At 36.3% G+C, this 22,922-nt stretch overlaps 1 protein-coding gene across 1 annotated transcript in view; it reads right to left on the reverse strand.

The window, feature by feature from the left end:
- Positions 1-22,922, reverse strand: part of LOC124403782 (contactin-associated protein-like 2) — a 264,257-nt gene that overhangs the window by 73,570 nt on the left and 167,765 nt on the right. Inside the window, 2 exon segments of the mRNA XM_046877556.1 lie at positions 18,808-19,008; positions 20,325-20,444. Of these exon segments, the coding sequence (XP_046733512.1) occupies positions 18,808-19,008; positions 20,325-20,444 (321 nt within the window).

The following is a 22,922-nucleotide window of genomic DNA, read 5'->3' on the forward strand; positions in this document are numbered from 1 at the left end:
TGTATGTCGCGAGATGGCGCCTGTTCAGTGTATGGTGCGATCAGCACCAATTGGATCCAGTTAACGGCCCGTTTGGTTCAGTGCTGGAATTCCTTCAAGAACAGTTTGCCAAAGGGTTCACTAAATCCATTTTCTTCGCGGCACCTGGAGACTGAGGCCTCCGGTGTGACATAGAGTACCATGGCTGTTGAAGGCTCTATCTGAGCCCCCCTTCAGAGGCATCCTGGAGGTTCCTCACAGTCAAGACTGTATTCCCCTCTCTGTGGCCCCCTCATTTCTGGAATTCACTCCAGGCATGGCCAGTGCCTTCCTGTACCCTAGAATAGGGTACCTCTCTAATGTACTAAACCTGCTATGTCTGGTAAAAGCACTGGACATATTTGTCCACAAAATGAGTTTGTGGAGGAAGTCTGAACAACTGTTTGTCTGCTATGGCCCTCTGAGCAGATGCGCCCTGCGAACAAGCAGACACTAAGCAGATCAATTGTGGATGCAATCGCATCCTACTACGAGTTCTCTGGTTGCCCCGCTCCTTTTGGGGTCAGAGCGCACTCAACCTGGAGTGTGGCAGCCTCTACGGCTTTGTCCTCTGAAGTTCCCTCCATGACATCTGCAACACTGTGGGCTGGTCTACCCCGCTACCCCGGTCTACCCCCTTTTTTTAAACCTTGACCTCAGTGCCACTTCTGGCCCCTCTGTCCTTCAACCTAGCTGTGCTCTCACACACTAGGCAGGGAATGGTCAGTCTGGCGGTATTGGACTGTCATTCCCAAAGCATTGTTGACGCAGCATTTCGTTCCCTTTTAGGGAACCAAACTTACATACGTAACCTGAAGACGTTCATTTCTATAGTATGGTTGCTTGAGAAAATATAATAAAAAGGTTGGGGTGTACTCACTTTTGTGAGGTACTGTATATAATACTGTGCAAAAGCTATATTTGTGATGCATTCAAAAACAAAAGTTTCAGTAGTTTATTTTCATTATTGTACAAAATGGAAAGTAAATCCTGTTGTCTTGCTATAGAATAAACTTAGGACTTAACAGATGCTTTCCTGATGGTACTGCATGATGAATAATGATCTATCTATATTACTCACCATTGAGGACGCCATTAATCCTGACCTAATCTCAAATCCATTTGCAGAAATGTAGCCCCAAACTTGCAAGGAACTTCCACTATGCTTCACTCTTGCATGCAGACACTCATTACTGTCAGCAAACAACTTGCTTCCTCCTACAACCAAATATTAAAATTTTTGACTCATCGGTCAAGAGCTTCTTCTACAAAGAGCAATTCTGTCCAGACTTCTCAGGACAGAAGATGGGTATACCTGGGTCCCACTGGTTTTGACCAATTTCTTTGCTTACAGCACTGCTGGAGATCTTCTGATGTTGTCTTTTAACTACTGTATAAAGATTCCTTGGTTGACCACTAAGTCTACAGTCCTCAACATTGCCCATTTCTTTGTGCTTCTTCAAAATTTCTTGAACATATGAAACTGGTTATTAGCACCTGTTTTGTATAGTTGGTTAATTATACACCTGACTCTGATCTTACAAATTCCCTGACTTTGGACAAGCATAATAATTTTAGGTCAAAGAGTGGATCTGTTCATTTACTTTCTTTTTTGTTATTAAAACTTTTCTTTTTTGAAAGCACTCTTTTTTACACCTACTCAAAACCTTTGCACAGCATGTACAGTAATCCCCATTTATTGTGGTGGTTACGTTCCAAAACTGCGCGTGATAAATCGATAAAACCGCGATAAACAGACCCCACCCCAAAAAGCATATTTTGTGTATACAGTACTGTATTAACATTTTACTTTATTTTATAATTAATAATTATATTTGTATTAATATATTTCAACATAAAACATATATTTCAACATAAAACTTTTTGGTCTGTCGTGCTATCTGTGAGAGACGGGGAAATATATATACCGTAATTTCCGGACTATATAAGCCGCACCCACTGAATTTGACAAAGATTTTTATTTTAAACATAAATAAGCCGCACCTGTCTATAAGCCGCAAGTGTCTACATTTAAACTAATGAACTTTACACAGGCTTTAACGACAGTGTCTGTTACACGGTGTAACGGGTGAAATATGTTGTGGCTCCTTTAAGAGCAGAGTGGCATTTTGGGAATAGCCTGCCGCCACATTTTTCCACTATTACTGCATGTGTGCAAGACCGAGGAACATGTCCTTATTATTTTCTGATGCTCATTTCTAAGTTTCTTTGACTAACCTGTAACCCTGCTGCCAAGAAAAATAAAAAAGCACGAGTTTTGGAAACCTGTCTGTGTGTTGATTTATGTTGCAACTGGAGTTAGTGAGCTATCCCTTGACCCAGACTCAACGCGTTACAATGGCTTGTATCTAAACAGCAGCCTACCAAGAAAGTTATTGTTCACTGTCTTCCTACTTCCTTTCACAACTATTTCTCTCGGGAGTTTATCTTTTGGCATCGCCGTGCGTTTAAAAAAAAGTTTTTTCTCCCGATGCCGTGCAGCTCAGAACACAGGTGAGGTGCGTTTTTTCGTTTCCGTTCGGAAATTTCAATGGTCTAATGTTATGGGGTTCAGTTTTTTAGCTTGAAGTTTGTGAAACCGGGAAAAACCCAGGAAAAATTCATAAATAAGCTGCTTCGTTGTTTAAGCCGCGGGGTTCAAAACGTGGGAAAAAAGTAGCGGCTTATGGTCCGAAAAATACGGTATACACATTTCATCCCTGTTTACTCATTATATTACTAAATATGGACGATCCATTTAATTATGATTTAGATTTACAAAAGGTCAAAATACAAATACCATGCAATTCAAATATTTCTATCTGAAAGAACATTGCATGAACATAGTATGAACAGTGAAAAATACTAATACAATTTTTCATGGTGGTTTAAAATATTTTAAACATTATTTCTATTTTATATGTATCTGTGTTATTTTAGTTTACAATTACTTGTGCTAGAAAGTCTACAAATAGCTGGTTAAAAGTTATTATAGTCTATAATGTGGTTTAGCCTAAATTGTTTTCACACTGATTCTTCATAATATAAATGGTCTTAATATTGTATGATATTCATTATTCTAATGAATAAACTTGATGTTAATGCGTAATTATTTTAATTAGTCATGACTATTCATATATGACTCAGCTAGGTGTTAATATATACGCCACATTATTTCCTGATGTGAGAACGATTAGCGAAAGTCTTAATTCATCGTCATGAAAGAATTTGTTAATTAATCGTTATGAAAACAGTTTTTTATCTTATAGTAAACCAGTACTAGTAATAATTATAGCATATGCACTGTGAGATTTCAGTATAGGTGAGACAAAAATAAATGGACTCATACTGTTTTGAAGACACGCACAGTAAAACTGCTTGGTGGGAGTTTGTTTGTCAGTCATTTAATTGCTTCATGAGGAGACGTGGGCTTGAATGCGCAAAAATTTCACACTTGCCCTGCTGTTTAATTCTCTACATACGCAGATGGCATTTGTGTCAAAGACATTAATAGGGATAGACAAGGCATTTTTTTTTCTATTAGCTGAAAAGGCAACATGCAAACGCCTCCATTGCTTTACTGAAATATGAACAGTTCCTTTAGAATAAGGTTTATTCAAACTAAATATGCTGAATTTAAACTATAAAGCTATGGAGTGCCGGGTCAAAGACTTAAAAATTAGAAAGTAAAAAAAAAACTAATTCTACAACTTGCTGAATAGCACCTGTTATTCATTTATTGTGTCTACATGCTTGGATTTTTAATAACTTCTTTGATAGTGAAAAATCTAATTCTCATTTTCTAAACTTTAGTAGTTAGAAATATTAAAATGTAGTATACAGTTTTTCATATTGTGCTTTGTTTATTTCTAATTTTTTACTTTTTTAGTCTTAATTCTCTATTTAAACAACATTGGACCTGGCTATGTTTACATGGCGTAACTGTTAGCAACACGAGAATATAAATAACCTCACAGTAAATAAAATATTTTAAGGTAACTGAAGCTACATCTAAGATAAAAATATAAACCTATGTGGTCTACCTTTTTGTATTTTTTTTTTAACCTGGTCCAGAAAAAGAGAATTTCCAGACATTATTCAACTACATCGCTGTTTAAGCCTAAGAGATTAATGGAGATTATTTTCTATAGAGAACCAGGTCTGATAAAATTGGTTTGTACTTGAGATGAAAACCATTTTCCCAAGAACACATCTCTCGAATTACTTTTGATATCTTAAGAGATATTCACTTTACCAATAGTGATAATAGCTGATGTACTTGAAACTGTATCACTACAGATCATATGAAACACATTTGTCCACAAAAGACTAACAGACAGTTTTATATTGAAGTCACAGACCAAGTATCTCAAACAGAACTTTAGTGATGCAGAGATGCAAATTCCCAAACTGATGCTGGCATTGTGATATTTATATTTCTAGTCCCACAAAACTTTAGTTTTGGAAGTTGTAGTCCACTTTCTGAATCAGAGAAAAACCCAAACAGAATTACTGTGCAAATGATGAAGAAATGCTCATAAACAGCAAACAACAATCTCTATTGAATTGTATTTGGATTCTTAGGCTGAAAAGACACACAATAGAATAATGCATTCAAAAACAGCAGGTAACTGCTACCAACATACTGTAGGAACCGGACAAGAGAACACGACTAGCTGTTTTACATAGATTCACTTTTTGTGTTAATTCCTATTAAGCACACCACAAAGGCAAGGATTGGTAGCTGCAACAGAACGGAAATAAAAAAGAACAATGGGAGATTATAAAGTGTGACACGACACACAGAGAGCACAATGATTCATGTGGTAAAATGAGAGGAACTCATGCAACAGATGTGCAATAAGAGCAACAATAGGCAATTGCAGCGAGGAGCAACAAGAGAAGATGAAAGGAAAAAAAAAAAAAACACGGGAAAAACTGAAGCACTGTTAGTCTTAAGTCAAAATTAAGGAAAGTTCTATTTACTATATGCACTATACAGCCAAAATTTTGGCACACCTGGCCATTACACCTATATGTGCTTTTTAGAATACGGTGTTTTTGTTTGTTTGCTTTTTTTTTTTTTTTTTTTTTCACACAATATCCTCAAGTCCCAAATATGGCATGCTGTGGAGGTTTGCCCATTCAGCCACAAGAGCTATATGTGAAGTCAAGCATTGATTTTTGACAAAAAGGCCTGCATTTCTGTTAATCCCACAGGTGTTCAGTTGTGTTGAGGTCAGGATCCAGTGCAGGCCACTCTCATTCTTCCAGTCCAACCTTGGCAACATATGTTTTCATGGACCTTTCATTTGAACATGTTTGGTATCTTAGTTACACTAAAGGTAAATGGCAGTTCTATAGCATAAAAAGACAACTGATCCTGAACATAACAGAATGCAGCTGAATGACTTTATGACAGTCTTCTTAATTCTACCACAGCCCCTCATTGCTGTGCTCTTCCTGTAGCTGCCCACTGATTTAAAACCGAGACTCTCGCCTACAAAACTGTAAACAGAACAAAACACATGTAAAGCACCCTCTCATCATGCACTGCTTGACAAATGGTATCAAAGCTTTTCTCCATTCTGGTAAACAGGTGGAATAAACATCCCTAATTGTCTTAAAAGATGAGTCTCTGGAAGTATTCAAATGACTACCTCTTCATGGAATACCTATATGACCACAGAGTTTGTTTAGATTGTAACTGCCATTTATTGATAGAAGCTTTAAGTCAGTCTGAATAGGATCTCATGTCCTACTATATATACACTTATGTACTTTTTTAGACAGTTAATGGTACTAATACTAAAGTTTTTCTTATTTTGGCTAGTGTTTTCATTTTAAATACATAAATATATACCTCCTGGTCTGTTTTGACTTTTTTGGTGAATTTCATAGATTAGTAAAGATTGAGATTTGAGAAGCAATTACTGAAAAGGATGAAAGTTTTAAAGACAAACAGAGCTTGTTAGTATGTTTAATGTTGCTGTGCATTAATTTGATACACATTGCTTGGGAGCCAGATGGTCTGAGAGGTTTTGGCTCTGATGTGTCATCTAGTGGACGGCACGTTTAATCCTTCAGATGTACATAAGATACCTGGATAGCTCAGTTGATAGAGCATGATACTCTTAATCTTAAATTAAAAGGTTTATGCCCCATGTTGGATGCCCATATTAGTCATCAGCAGTATGGGTTAGTGTTTAGGTGCGTGAAAGAAAGGCTAAATCTTTAATTAAAAAAAAAAAAGAAAGAAATTATATATATATTAAATTATATATCTTGCCACAAAAACTAAATGAATTTCAAATCCACAGAGTCACCATGGTTTGACATTAACTTAACAAACACCTAGCATGGACATTCACATGCACATACACATAGTAGCACTTTGAATTTTTTTCGGATCAATTTTAATATATAGCATTAAAAGATTATATAATATTATATTGTACAATAATGCACCAGGCATTCAAATAACCATTTAACTTCCATTTAAATGCATTTAAAATATGTCATTAATATATTCCTCGTTCTTTTATCCAATGCAATTTGAGTGTGAAGAAACAGAAGATGGTGTAACTACTAAAGCTACCAATGTCTTAAATTTTGGTAATGGCTACTCACAAAGTCACAAAGCAATCAGATTATGCAGATTAAATACCAATTTTTCTGCACAGGACAGTCACAACAACAAAAACCCCAAAAAAAAGCAGGGGATCAGGGTGGGGAGTTTTGGGAATGCTTTTAATTCAGTGTGTGTTCACATCTCTAATGCACCAGTGCCATTATACACAAAGCTGATCATGTTGATATTGCAGAGGCTTGTTTTGCACATAAGACAAACTGCAGTGTGGTCACCCAGCACAATTAACACCAGCATCCTCCTGGACATTGTTTTATCACTACGACCAACATAATAGCTTTCAACAGCTTTCAACTCACATCTAATTTCTATCCCATTCAAATGTCAGAACTTAATTACAACCCATTAAACACCATAGAGTGGATAGCTTCTGTGAAAAGGCATAATAAGACCATAACATTTGTTCTCGTACATGGAGGTGAGGCATCATGGTAAGTGTTTATATATATATATATATATATATATATATATATATATATATATATATATATATATATATATATATATATATATAATATTTATATAATATTTATTACTTTTTTTTATCTTATAGTGTATACAAGTAGTAAAATAGTAAATAAAATATTACTGCCATATATTTGACTGATATTTTAAAATGTAATCCCAGCCCTGGTAAACTTAATTAAAAACTTCTTGCTGTATGTTTTATTTACCAGATAGAAGTTCAACAGGGTTATTTATCTTTCTCTTACAAATTTAAGAACTTTACATTTTAAGTTACATTTTATCCATAAATGTATACTAATAAAGCATGCCTCACACTGTACATGCAAATAATATTTTATAAATATGTCTGTGAAATACAATTTATTAACTGCTATGTAAAAGTGATACTTAGGGGTGTACATTTAAAATAAGAAACAATATGTTTTTAAAGTAAAATTCTAATAATTCCATATATTCAATATATTCTTGCTCATAAAGATTTTCATTTATTTCTGATCTAAGTAAAGAGAAAAATATAGGACTGTTATTAGGTACCTTTGCCATATTGTGCTGTAATCTATATATTATAAGTAGATTAAATAACTAGGCAGGACAGAGTTGTAAGATTCAGCGGTCATCAAAAACTCTTGCTCTTTCTATTCTGGATTAAGCTAGTGGTTTTAATCCGAGTTAATCTCAGGATAATGTAAGCAGAGTAAAAAAAAACAAAAAACAAAAACAAGCATGAACCAATTTTTATCAGTCTCTGTCATTTTTATTAGGATTCCTTCTTCTTATTCTGCTACTCCTGCTTCCTTCTGTGCCAGTCTCACCTTCTTCCACATCATAAAATGAAAAAAATCACTGAGAATTGGAAAAAGGTTGCTGATTTAAATCTTGTCAGACATAGCTTAATGCACTAAACAAATTTAACTCATGATTATTTGAATGTATTTGAATACAACTTGAAATGCAGGTTTTGGGTAAGAATTGTCTGTAGGTTACGCATGTAACCCTAGTTCCCCGCGTCGCAGCGCTTTAGAAACGTCCCTGCGTTGTCCCACGTATAAAATCTGGCCAATAGGCCAGTCGTGATGTCATCAGTGGGCGATGTCACGACGACCAGGAGCTACAAAATGGCTGCGCGGTGGTAGCGACACTGGCTTCTGCACAGAGAGAAGGTAAGTGCCGCAGGGATGCAGGGAGTGTGGCACGGGGAACTAGGGTTACATACGTAACCTAGAGAAGTTCCCCATTCCCACGCTTTGGGAACGAGATGTCCAATAATGCCACACTGACCAGACCCTGCCTAATGTGTGAGGGCCTCAGCAACTGCACGCAGGATAGAAGAGCCTGGAGTGGCTCCGAGGTCGAGTTTATAAAACCCAAAGGTCAAAGGGGTGGACCAACCCGCAGCATCGCAAATGTCCTGGAGCGGGACTGCTGCGGACCAGGCCGTAGAGGCCGCCACACCTCGGGTGGAGTAGGCCTTGACCAGAGGACTCATAAGACTGGGGCATTGAGTGCATGTGCAAAGTATGAGACATTGATATGTATAGTGAACAAAGTTAAGTTCAACTATCAATGTCTGAGAAGCTGCAAGTCAACTCAAGTTAAAATTTGGTATGCAGATGCACCTTAAGTGCATTTTAATGATTCAAGTAAACATCAACATTTAAGACTTTGTCTCACATTTTAAACTGTTATGATTCACCTATTGTCAGTGTTCTCATAACTGTGGCAAGTGGCAAGAACTACCTATCTGGGTGCCTTGCACAAAAATGTTTCATCCAAATAAATTATTATTATTATTATTAGTGATAATGATGAGCAGTGAAAAGTTTTCCATCCTCTTCAGATTTTAGCAGTCAAATCTTCTCTACAGGCTAAATCCCCTTTTGCCTGCAAAACCAGTTGTGCTGACTCCAGGCATATGCAAGCATTAACGAGTGTAATGATGCAATAACTTATGCAAAACACACATATTTCTGTCTGGAGATCAGTTGTGCAATATTGTTAATATTGTTGTTTTTTCCTACTCATCATTAGTTTGTGAGAGGCACAAGTCTGCACTCAAATTAACAGGGAAACACAATCTCATTAATGCAATATTTAAGCAAGCCCAATCAATGGGCCTCAAACTATAAAGTCATAGCGCAGTAAAGTGCTGTCCATTGAAGGCTAGATTCAACGCCTCTGTTTTCTGACTGCAGAGTGAGATAGGGTTAACACACTGGTCCACACTGCCAAGGATTCTTCTCCAAATCACCAACAAGGCAGTGAACCGGTTTATACACTTTCATTCTTGGATACTATATAATACATTTTATTTCACTACACTTTACTTTCAGAATTTGACAGCATTACATTAGTTGTATCTCTACTAATGAAACTAAAACACAACCAGGCATCATATTTAAATTACAATCTAGACATATAAAGATGCCTCAGTGAGACAAAACTAAAACAAATGCAAATATATCTAACATTTCCTAAAGGTTACACTTTATGAATTTGGGAGCAATATCTTGAATTTTTGCGGAGCACAATTTCTACTGTGGAAATGGCAACTATTGCTTTATTGGTCTCATAGGAAAGCAATCTGAATGTGTTTACTTTCTGAATATTTAATTTTTAATGAACACTTACTTTAAACACTACTACAGCAAGTGGTCTACAACTCCAATTCCAAAAAAGATGGGGAAAAATGTTAAACATATATAATGATTTTATTTGCTAATAATAAACCTATAAACCTAATAATAAACCTATATTTTATATCACAATAGAACATATCAAATGTACAATTTTAAGGAAAAATACAGTCATTTTAAAATTGATCGCCACAACACGTCTCTAAAAAGAGATGGAGGCAATTAAAAGGCTGGTAAAAATAAATGTTGCTAAACAGCTGGAGGAACATTGTGCAACTAATTAGGTTTATTAGCAATATATTAGTAACATGATTGGTTATAAAAAGATTATCTCAGAGCGCAGAGTCTCTCAGAAAATGGAAAGAGTTTCACTAACCTTAAAAAAACCCAGAATGCAATCTACAAATCTACAAATTTCAGAATAATGTTCCCTAAAAATGTTCCGACATTGAATATCTTTAATGTGAAAATCAATTTCAGATTCCCATGATCTGTGGGCCCCCAGGCAACACTGCATTTAAAACAGGCAAGAGTCACACTGCATGGATTTAGAAACACCTCCAGAATTTACTGTGGGTGAGTACAGATCACTGTGCCATCCACAAGTTATATCATGCAAATATCATGCAAAGTTATATCATGCAAATATCATGCAAATATATCTATATGAAGATATAGTATATATATATATATATATATATATATATATATATATATATATACACACATATTCATTGTGTGCATTTAATTTTCAAACCCTTGATTGGGTATCAAAAAATTGCCAATGGATTTTCTCCCTGTATGAGGTACAGACTGTTTGTCCAATCAGGTTTTCGGCGGTAGACTGAATTGTGGGAACGTGGGAAAAAAAAGGGAGAGAAAGCCCAGGGAAATAAATGGTGGTGCAGGATGTTTTCCCAGGAAGTAGTAATATCTGTAGACATTCGGATTAATTTCAGTCAGCATGGGGATAATGAATACCGTTTCAATTCGTTTGGAAATCCGATGACCAACATGATCGCCGCCTAACAGCAGAGCGGGAAAGTTTGGGACCCAGCCGACGAGATGCCGTTTTTTTTTTTTTAGGAAAGGACTTGCATATTTTAAAAATGCTAATACAGCATTGCTTTGTAGTAGAAGAGTCCAGATGCTGAACTGGCCTGTCTGCAGTCCATTTCACCAGTTAAAAATCATCAATCAACAAAAAAACAAGATAAAGAAGATTCATGACTGTTTATCAACTTAAATCCTGTATTAGACATAAATAGAATAACATTCCTCTAACAAATTTCTATCCGCACGAGCCACTGAGGTGCTTGTTCTGTCCCTTGTCATCTCAAGATGACAATTCGCCTCTGGCAGGTCTGCCTATGTGAGGTTTTGACAGTTTGTTGCAACTGATCCAGAATGCAGCTGCATGACTTTATTTTAACCTTCCTAAGTATTCCCAAAAAAGACAAAGTAGGGAAATTTCTGCAAAGTTAGGAATTATAAACTAAACCACCTGGTTGAAAATAGCAACTGAAGCATGACATTTTTTTTTACAGCCTAAATTTATAACAAAATAATATAAAAGAAAATGTGCAAACAATTTGAAAAGTCTATCTATAAGTTAATGAATATTAATGTGCAATACGTGCTGTAAATCAATTTTCTAAAATACATGATTTTCCGTGTAAAACTCGTGTGAGATGGGTTTCATTGCCATTCATAATTGATACAAAACTGACTATAAAGATACAGTATGACTTTTAATCCCTTGTAGCTAAGTGAATGAGTTAATGTCTTTTCCATAAATAGAATGATAGAAAATGAGAAGTGATGGTTAAAAAAGGATAATAATATAGGGTGTGACTTTGTAGTTGCTATCAATCAATTTGTCTCTCAATTAGAAACAGACATATGTGTTCTTTTTAGAATTCACAGCTAGATTCAATTTCTAATAGTTTTTAATTGTTGTATACAGTATTCTAATAAAAAAATAAGAAAATTAGTAATGAACAGGACATTGTTATTTTTTTAAATGTGTAATTTTACACAACATCTGTGAAGTCTTTTTTTGGTATAATGTCAAGCTGTAATTTTGTCTCATTAAAAGACAAAAAAGAGCTCCAGGAACTGTTGTTTACCTACTATAAGTAACTAAAAATAGGAATTCATTTGAAAAATAAACATGCACAACCAGGCCTAACTTTATGACCACCTGCCTAATAGTGGGTTGGTTCCCTTTTGCAGCCAAAAACATTATCATGAATTTGAGCTACTGAAGCTCGTCTGTTGGATCACCCCACAAGAGCTGCAGTTTTGACCCGTCATCTAGCCATCACAATTAGGCCCGTGTTAAATTTGCTCAAATAAATCCTACTGCTTCTAACACATCAACTTTGAGGACAAAATGTCCACTTGCTGCCTAATATATTCCACCCACCAACAGGTGCTATGATGAAGAGATAATCAGTGTTATTCACTTTACCAGTCCTAATGTTAGAATGTTATAATATGCCTGATTGGTGTATCCAGAAGCAAAGCTTTAATATATCGAAGATGATGAACTTTTATTTTTAAACAACAGCACGTATCGATCTGTTTTTTAGGCTTAAACTATGTGAGGTATCAACTATTTAAGTTCCTGTGTATAAACTGCTATACAAACAACAAAAGTGCATTAAATTAAATCAGTCATATCTAGTACAGTGGAACCCACTTATCTGGACCTCGGTTAACTTGACAACCCTATTAAGTCGACGTTTTTGAAGAGAACTGCCAAATTCTCGCTTTGTCTAAGCATTTTTTATCAGTTATGTCGACTTTTTTATGTCGCCGAACCCTGATATCTCGAGCACAAGGGGGGAAAATTAGCCATTTAACGTCGGTTATCTCGATCAGCACTGTACAGCCGAAGAAGAACTCGCGAAAGTGGCGGAAAAATCAAGCCTTACAGATGCTACAGGTGTTGTATTGTATACTGGTGAATCTCTGCTGTTAGTTAGTGCACATATGCCTTTTGTTGTTAAATGTTATGCGATGAACGGGAGGCGAAAGTAGAAGCGCAGCGCTGAACAGCACATGGGAGAACGTGGGATGAGAGTGCCTGTGGGAAGGCACGTACCAGGATACGCATGAGCGATAACAATGACCGCCGTGAACCAACATATACCAACAATAATGGAAGGTTAAATAAGAGCTGGTGATGATGATAAACGAGCACCATATGTGCGCGATTGAAGCCGGGAGCTTCAGAGAAAGCGGCTGAGAAAGCACCTGACATGCCGAAGGGGGCGTGGCAGGTGGATTCCTGACTGTTAACAAACATGTACTGTATGTATTTTTATAGCATGTCTTCATCAAACAAATCGCGGCAACGCTGTTGTGTAAAAACCCCTCCAAAAACACGTGCATGCACATTCTCATTTAATAACGCACATCATGTACATAAAGAAATTTCAAGCATGTTAATATATTGCCGCCATATTGATTTTCGTTTATCTCGATCATCGGTTATCTCGATGCTTTTTGGCAACCCCCTAGGACATCGACATAACCGGGTTCCACTGTATTACTATTGAAAATATTTAGATCTGTTCTGTTGTATAATCACTGTAATCAACCTATTATAACAAATACATTTGTATGCTGCTCAAAATTACATTTGATTTTGCGATTCCCTGCACACAAGTACTATTGCAGTACAACTTCTAACTTTTGCATAGAAGCAAATGAAAAAAAAAGAAGATATGAGAGTTAATATGATAATTCAATACCAATAACGTATCAGACATCTTTTTGTTGGATCGCAGCAACGTTTATAGGTCAATGATTTCCTTCAACTGGTAGCCAAATGGCAAAAACTCTATGTAAACATCTGTCTATGTAGAACAAGCTACTGATTGTGAGCTTATCTGCCTGAGACATGTGTGGGGCATTTGAGGTCTGGTAATCACTTCTGTATTCAAAAAAGATAAACTGCATTTTAATGCAGCTGCCAGTTATCTATGAACTGTGCTGCTCTGTCATGCTCTGATTGCTCTGATTGTGATAGCACATTTTTGCAGCATGATTCATCTTCACTGTTCCTGTATGTGCAGACTCTCACCCACACTGATATGCTGTAAGCTTGACCCCAGAGATGATAGGACAAGACACCCATCAACACTTCATCACTTTTAATGGCTGTAGGTAAAATGATCTGTCTAAACTTGAACTCATGACCATTTATCGAAAGTTCAATGTCTTATTCACTGAGCTACCACTTTTTCTTTTCTTGCTGAAGTTTTGGGAGAGGAATGTTGCCTCATATTTGTCAAATAAAGGATTCAATCTCCTCAAAAGTTCTGGGTGTCCTTTGTTGTTTTAAAAATGTTTTTCAATGGTAAAAGGTCTATACATCAGGCAGGCCAGTTCAGCCCCCGGACTCTTCTACTACAGTCGTGCTATTGTAATAGATGTAATATCCAGTAAGCATTGTCTTGTTTAAATATGCAAGGCCTTCGCTGAAAAGGAAATTTTCTGAATAGATGCCTTTGTTGCTCTAACACCTGCATATAGCGTTCAGCATTGATGGAGCCTTTCTAAATGTGCAAGCTGCCCATTCCATGGGCTCTAATGCACTCCTTTACAATCAGAGAAGCAGCTTTTTCAACTAAGCACTGATAACAAGTCGGATGTCCCCTCTCCTCTTTAGTCCAGAGGACGTGGTTTCCATGGTTTACAAAAAGTAATTAAAAAATTTGCTCTCCCTCTGTACATTCCAAATGAGATTTGGCCCAGAGAGGATAGCAGTGTTTCTGAATAATATTCACACATACATTTTTCTTTGAATGATAGAGATTTAACCAGCATTTGTTGATAAGTTCGCAAAATATTTTCATAGACTAGAGGTGCTAATGAGCCCATGCAGTGATTTCCATTACAGAATCATGACTGTTTTAAACGCAGTGCCGCCTGAGGGAAGATGATCACGGGCATCCAATATTAATTTTCACCTAGATTCATTGAAACATTTGATAATATGTGCAATATTTAGTTGTTTCGCAATTTGTAGACAGTCTTTCAAAAATTGGTGATGCTCTGCCCATCTATATTTCTGAGAGACTCTGCCTCTCTAAGATGCAATATTTATACCCAGTCATCTTACTGACTTTTTGCCAATTATGCTAATTAGGTTTAAAATGTTTCTTCAACCATTTAATTTTAATAACACATTTTTTTTTTTTTCAGATTTTTGTTGCCCCATCTCTACTTTTTTGAGACGTGTTGCAGCAATCAAATTCAAAATAACTATTTTATTTTATAAAAATGGTAAATTTTCTCAGTTTAAACATTATTACATATGATTTCTATGTTCTAATGTAAATAAAATGTGTTTGAGATTTGCATCATTGCATCATCATCATTGCATTCTGATTTTATTTACATTTTACACATTTATTTTTTTTTATAATTTTTTTGATAATTTATACATATGCTGTTGCTTATTTCCAGTGTTCGTGGAGAATGCTACATGAAGCTAAACTTTTCACTAAACTTGACCTACAAACCACTTACAATCTGGTCAGCATTTTACAAGTTGATAACATTGAGAATTGCAAAATGCCATATAGGCATAACTTAATCTTCAGCAGTGCTTTAGTGGTTCATCAATGATGCATTGTGAACATGCTGAGGAAATTAGTCAAATCGTGCCTATATTAAGGACGTCTTGATATATTCCCCTGACTAAGCTATACATATTTAAGCCGTATTTTTGCTGTCCTGGCTTCTTGCTAATTAACAAACATTTCATGTGAAATGTGAGTTTAAGGTGAACAAGGTAGAATTTCAAAAACATTGGGCAAGAAGGGCTTAATAGCACAACTGACCACCTTTAAAAAAACAAATAAAAAACAAACAAAAGCAAACTAAAGCAGTAGAGACAGTCATTTGAGCAAGCCTTCAGAAATCTCAATGATGCATGTGCACAGTTCCAATATGGAAACAGCATGACCCATCCAAACCTCATGGACCTGGAATTGGATGATTTTGACCATAAAATTAAAGGAATAGCAATTTAACATAAAAATCAATAGACTCAATGCACTATCAGGTACAATTTTGAGCCAATGCTTCATTTGACAGCAGAATTGAGACCAACAGTAGAACGTGAAAAATGTAAATGCCATTTTACAAAGCATATTTTTAGAGATTTATTTCTCCTTGTATCAGGCGATTTTATTAGGGAATAAATGAGAAAGTTCAAATTGAACTTTTATAGAGAGTTTGTGCCACGGAATATAATTAACAAAACAGCAAAACAGAACAAAAAATATGACAATCAATACAAAATACAATTATTGAGAAAATAATTTCTCTGAAAGGGAACCCCCATTTCTGAGACAGATTTTAGACTTGGACTTACACATACTTTATTGATCTCGTCAGGGAAATGATTGTGTTACAGCAGCAGCAGGTGTGTGTGTGTGTGTGTGTGTGTGTGTGTGTGTGTTGTTGGGGGTGTCTGGGGAGACAGTATCCCTCCCTGTCTACAAACTGTTCAGTTTGTGTCCGATTATGTATTGCCTTGCAGTTGATTTTAGTGATCTTGCCTGCATCCCTGGCACTGATGCTGCTCCCCCAGCAGACCACATCACTATAAATGGCACTTGCCACAGCAGACTGATACAAATTTACCAGCATACATTGAAGGATCTAAGCTTCCACCGCAAATAATGTCTACTCAACCCTTCCGGTGTTGGTCCTCCAGTCTAATCTGCTGTTCAAGTAAACACCCAAGTCCTTGTAGTTGTCCACAACCCTAACCTCCTCACCCATGATGATAACGAGTTTACTCATAGTTTTACCCTTCCTAAAGTCCACTACCACCTCCTTGGCTAGAATGATGTCCAGTAGCAGGTGGTTCCTAGTGCACCACTTCACAAAGCTGTCCAGAAGTCCTCTGTACTCTGACTCCTGTCCATCCCTAATACACCACACCACTGCAGAGTCATCAGAGCACATCTGCAGATGGCAGAACTGGGGCTTTTCCAACAGATAGTCAGCTATTCAGGACACAATGGACATGCTGCCACCCATCCTGAGCAGTTTCTCAATCAGTAGAAATGGTTTTATTGTATTAAATATCCTCACATTACCACTCCATCCATCCAAGAAAGAGTGAGCACGCTGCAACAGGTAGATGACCGCATCATCCACGACCACATGAGGCTGGTAGGCAAATTGTAGTGGCTCCATAGAAGGTTTAACCAGTGGATCTAGATTTGCCAAAACAAAGTGCTCCAACAACTTCAGTTCACTGACCTCAGTGCGACGGGTCTGAAGTCGTTAAAGCCAGAGGGGATAACCACTACACAGAATGTAGGATGTTTTCCATGGCACCAGTATTTTTTCCTGAATCAGACTCATTTTGAAGATGTATTGAAGGATACCAGTCTACTTCACCCAGTGCATTATAACATTACTAAAGTGCAACTATAATTTAGAGCTGACATTTATGGAAAAACATTTCCTTAAGTAGCAGAATCATTTCTAACAGTGGTTTGATCAGTATATTAGACAGCTGAGGAAGCCTTCTCTTGAGAAAATCACAGCACTGAGCCTCTTCCTTTAATGCGTAGATTAAAGGATGAATTTCTTAACAGTGATCTTAGAAACTCCTCTATGCAACCCATGCCAAGATTCTTTTATATGCTCATGTTTACACATGTAAACTTTACTAATCACAGCACAGGTTTACAGTAGGGCTCAAAGTGGGATTAGTCATAGGACAATTTAATCAGTGTGGAAAAAAAAAAAAAAAACTATGTCCAAGTCTTCACTTCCTGGCAGAGGCAACTATGGTTTGATTTATGTACAGTACATGCCTTTGATTTCTAGACACTATTTCAGATTTCTTTTATAATTACAGCATTGATTGTGTTGTATGGGATTGATTTCATCTGTCTGTCGCTTTCATGATGAAAGCCTGCATTTGTACAACCACATGTTTATAAAACAAGCCATTGTCAAAGGCAACTATAGAGCTTCTGAAGACTGAAAAGAAAAAAATATATTGAATTTGCTGAAATTGAATTTAATGAGCTTTGAATGAACTTAGAGCTTGACAGACTTGGCTTGCTGGCTGAACCTAGATGCCTTAGAGAGTTGTGTGCATTTATATAAGTGTCAGAATGGAGAAACTCTACAGGAAAAAAAAATGCACAAAAATAAACAAGAGTGTAATAATAATTTCATGAGGTTATTCAGAGCCAGCTGAATATTTTTATCAGACCGAACAAAGCACTTTCCAACCATTTTATGAAAAACTTGGCTGTGGATCAGCAACTGAAGTTTTCTATCCAGGGAATGAGCTCGGCTTCTGTAGCACTTTCTCCGTTGTGGCTTATCAAATTACTTGCAGTTATGTAAAAAATTTAGCTCAATGAACTCCTTACACCAAGGACTACCTACAGAGATAGCCAGTCAGTTTTCTGTTTACTTTTTTCATTTAGACTTTCTGGTCTGATTAGAGAAGTTATTAAAAAAACGTGTTAAAAATGCTGATGAAAACAAACAATTTAATGATAAATAGACAGAAAATCTACATTAATTGAATTAATAAATTAATTAATTAAAAAAAAATTTTTTTTTTTGTTTTTTTTTGGGGGGGGGGGGGGGGGGGGTAATTATTAGGACAGTTAAAAAAATACTGTTTTTGTGGGCAGTCAGAAATTAAGTTTATAGGATTAAGAAAGGCCATATTCATTAACATGGTAATGCACAGGCTGCTTGCCGAGCTCTGTGAGTTGCATTTCCTGTGTGTGTTACCAATGTATTTTCTAATTAACATTTGCTGTTCAATATTACAAAGTTCCCCTTCCTGTAAAAACTCTTACATATATGATATCACCCAAACATAAAACATCAGAAAATATCTCTTCTTAATCCAACTGCACAGAGTTTCTCACACACACACACACACACACACACACACACGTGCAGAATTCCAATTACCTGGTTGCCATGTACAGAGTAAAACACCTACTCACACAGGCACAAGTTTCATACCGGGTGTGTTGAGTAGACGTGATGAGCGGCAGGTGTAGGCAATGTGTTGCTCGCAGTGCTCTGCAGCATCCGTAATGGCGCTGATCTGTTCTGTTGTGGCACTGTAGTTTAGATGCAGCACTGTGCGTCTCTCTCTGCTGGAACCTGATACACTTGTCTGAGCTGGCAGGCTGTTCACCACCATTGTCCACACCTTGTCCTCTGTTGTTAGGAATTAAAACTGTAATTTTTATTCATTTAAAATAAAAAAATCAAACAGTAATAAGATGTTTGTCTTTTACATAATGCATTTTGTAGTTTTATCAATGCTAACGATGTATTCTGATCGCCAATGTAATACTCTGTGTATTTTGTGCTTGAGGGCTAAAAACAAATGAAAATTAGTAGCTTTTAATTAACACAATTACTTAAAATATGCCATGGTTTTGTGAATTTGCTCTTTAATAGGTTGCTTCACAAACTAGTATATTTGCATCACAATTTTCCTTGAATATCCGTATTTACTAATACCTGAAAACTATGAAAATGAGGTTAACACTGCAGCTAGAAAGTATGAAAAAAAAGTTATAAAGGTCAACAGAGGTTCATAATGGAAAATTTACAATGTAGACAAATATTATAGCTTTTGATTTGCTTAGTTACAATGTTTGATTTTCTAACCTAAAAATTCTACTGCATGCTTTATTGGTCCGTTTCTGGAATCAGTTCCCTGAGCTTTGTATCTGCTGGAATTTGCCAGTCAGTTTGATTTAATCAGTGTCTCTGATGCTCACTGCAGGGATTTGTCATGTTGTTTGAAGATGCCATGTGCTCCATAAACTGACAGCATTTCATGTGCTGATATCTCACACATTCCATATGGCTCCATTACTTAATTTAATGGATGATGTTTGTTTAGATCGCCAGGACATTTAAAAACAGAATCTAAGATCTCTGCTCTGTAACAGCTCCAAATTGACTCAAAGACTAATGTTAAAGGCAAATGTCTGGCATATTAATGCCATGTTTTTGCTTCTTTGAATCTTAGCATGGCTTGGCTTATAAATAGGCAAATTTGTTGTTTCTGTAGCCTGTCACACTGGGTAAAGAATATAACTCATTTAACCAGATGGCAAGCAGAAATTTCAAACATTTATTTATCTAAAGAAGTAGATTGTTAAAACAGCAGGAATATGCAATGCTTTCGAACTAATGAATGCATAAGGAATTGAATACTTAAAAAGTGAATGTGCCATCTAATCTTATCTTATCTTATACTGTATTTATAGTTTTTTTTATTTAATGCACAATTTTTCTCATCTGATCAGGTTTACATTTTAATCCAAGCTGTATTTTATATATAACTATGTTTGTGACAAATAAAAAATCTAAATCTTAATGACTGAAATCAAATTTTTTGAAAAAACTTTTTTACATTTATAAATATAATTTGTCAAAATGAATTTGGTGTTTTATAACTGAGGAAATAAAATTTGTTTTGAATAATGGAATCGTTGGGATGCTACTATATAAATTACCTGTCATGTTGCAAATGACTCTGAACGGTCCTAAAGGTCCACTGCCATCTGGATCGATCCAGTAGAAGTCTGAAGTTTTCCCCAGGTGCTTATAAGCCTCACATGACTGCTCATAGATGGCTATAGGCAAGAGAAAATAAGACTGACCGGCCTGTTTAAAACCTGAATAAGCAAAAGTGTTTCATGCTCAATAAGTGCTGAATGCATTACAAAGCAGAGAACACAATTGCAAAACTAAAGCACGTGTAACAGCAAAAACAGAAACACAAATATTATTTAAAATGTAAAAGGGTACATTTTCAGTAAACATCACATACTGTACATTTGTATATCCCCCATTCTCTCACATTTTGTACCTTACACACATCCTACACTGATATTCATGTGTTGTGCCGTTTGTACAAATTGTTTTGAGAATGCACTTTCTGGTTTGCAAATATCAAGAATGATTCAAGAAATACTCCTAAGCAACTGAGCAAAAATATAATATGACAACATATATGCTATTATACATTTTTATATGCTTTTGGACATTTGAATATGTTGTTTTCTATATTATGTAAGGCATTTTGCACAAATGGGTGACTATAGTTTCATTTTCAGTAGCAAAATCCTGATGTTTGGTGGCACTAAAACATGACATTCCAAGACATATGACTCATCATAGAAAATAAGTGTAATGCAACTAGGACTCTGCAATGCATTTTCAGGTCAAGACCATCTCAGTGCCCTGTTTGATCTCATTCAACCAACAAATTGATGAAAAGTTTATTCGAAGCAGAGCGGCTTGATGCATTATGTAAACGATACCTCTTTGTGGAGTTTTTTCGACAGGAAGAGTCAACACACATAAGAAGCTCAGGTTAGATGTCGACTGATTTAGTGGTAATAAAATTCAATTTAGCTGTAGTGTAGGTGTTGCTGTAAAGAATCTGTCCTTCATGTAGCCTCAAAATCAATAGAATGAAAAAACAAGCTTCAAGGTTTGAGCCAGTCTGCATTATAAAGACTATTCTATAAAAAATGTCTCTAAACTCTGAATGTCTGTGAAAGAACTTAACCTAAAACATCCATGTCTATGTCCTTGTCTGCTCTCTGTCAGCTTTAAGCAAACATAAGCTTTTGGTTATGAATGTAGCATTTACAGCTCATTTAAATAAAAAAAGTTAACTTTCAAACAACCTTTCCTAATCAGTATTTCAAACTCCCAAATCAATGATGAGCAAAAAGCATTTGTTTGTGATTCAGGTTTCAATAACGTTGTTATACACATAATCTACAAACCCGATTCCAAAAAAGTGGGGACACAGTACAAATTGTGAATAAAAACAGAATGCAATGATGTGAAAGTATTACATTTCAACAGAATACAACATAGATGACATAACAAATGTTTAAACTGAGAAAATGTATCATTTTATAGGAAAAATAAGGTGATTTTAAATCTCATGGCATCAACACATTTCAAAAAAGTTGGGACAAGGCCATATTTACCACTGTGTGGCATCCCCTCTTATTTTTATAACAGTCTGCAAACGTCTGGGGACTAAGGAGACAAGTTGCTCAAGTTTAGAAATAGGAATGTTGCCCCATTCTTGACTAATACAGGCTTCTAGTTGCTCAACTGTCTTAGGTCTTCTTTGTTGCATCTTCCTCTTTATGATGTGCCAAATGTTTTCTATGGGTGAAAGATCTGGACTGCAGGTTGGCCATTTCAGTACCCAGATTCTTTTTTTACTCAGCCATTATGTTGTAATTGATGCAGTATGTGGTCTGGCATTGTCATGTTGGAAAATGCAAGGTCTTTCCTGAAAGAGATGACATCTGGATGGGAGCATATGTTGTTCTAGAACTTGGATATACCTTTCAGAATTGATGGTGCCTTTCCAGATGTGTAAGCTGCCCATGACACACGCACTCATGCAACCCCATACCATCAGAGATGCAAGCTTCTGAACTGAGCGCTGATACCAAACTTGGGTTGTCCTTATCCTCTTTAGTCCGGATGACATGGCATCCCAGTTTTCCAAAAAGAACCTAAAATCTTGATTCGTCTGACCACAGAACAGTTTTCCACTTTGTCACAGTCCATTTTAAATGAGCCTTGGCCCAAAGAAAACACCTGCGCTTCTGGATCATGTTTAGATATGGCTTGTTTTTTGACCTATAGAGTTTTAGCCGGCAACAGCAAATGGCACGGTAGATTGTGTTCACCGAGAATGTTTTCTGGTAGTATTCCTGAGTCCATGTTGGGATTTCTATTACAGTAGCATTCCTGTATTTGATGCAGTGCCATCTAAGAGCCCAAAGATCACGGGCATCCAGTATGGTTTTCTGGCCTTGACCCTTACGCACAGAGATTGTTCCAGATTCTCTGAAACGTTGGATGATAAAATGCACTGTAGATGATGATAACTTCAAACTCTTTGCAATTTTTCTCGGAGAAACTCCTTTCTGATATTGCTCCACTATTTTTCGCTGCAGCATTGGGGGAATTGGTGATCCTCTGCCCATCTTGACTTCTGAGTAACTCCCACTCTGAGAGGCTCTTTTTATACCCAATCAATTGACCTAATAAGTTGCAAATTGGTCCTCCAG

Source organism: Silurus meridionalis, chromosome 21 (assembly GCF_014805685.1).
Source record: "Silurus meridionalis isolate SWU-2019-XX chromosome 21, ASM1480568v1, whole genome shotgun sequence".
Taxonomy (NCBI): domain Eukaryota; kingdom Metazoa; phylum Chordata; class Actinopteri; order Siluriformes; family Siluridae; genus Silurus; species Silurus meridionalis.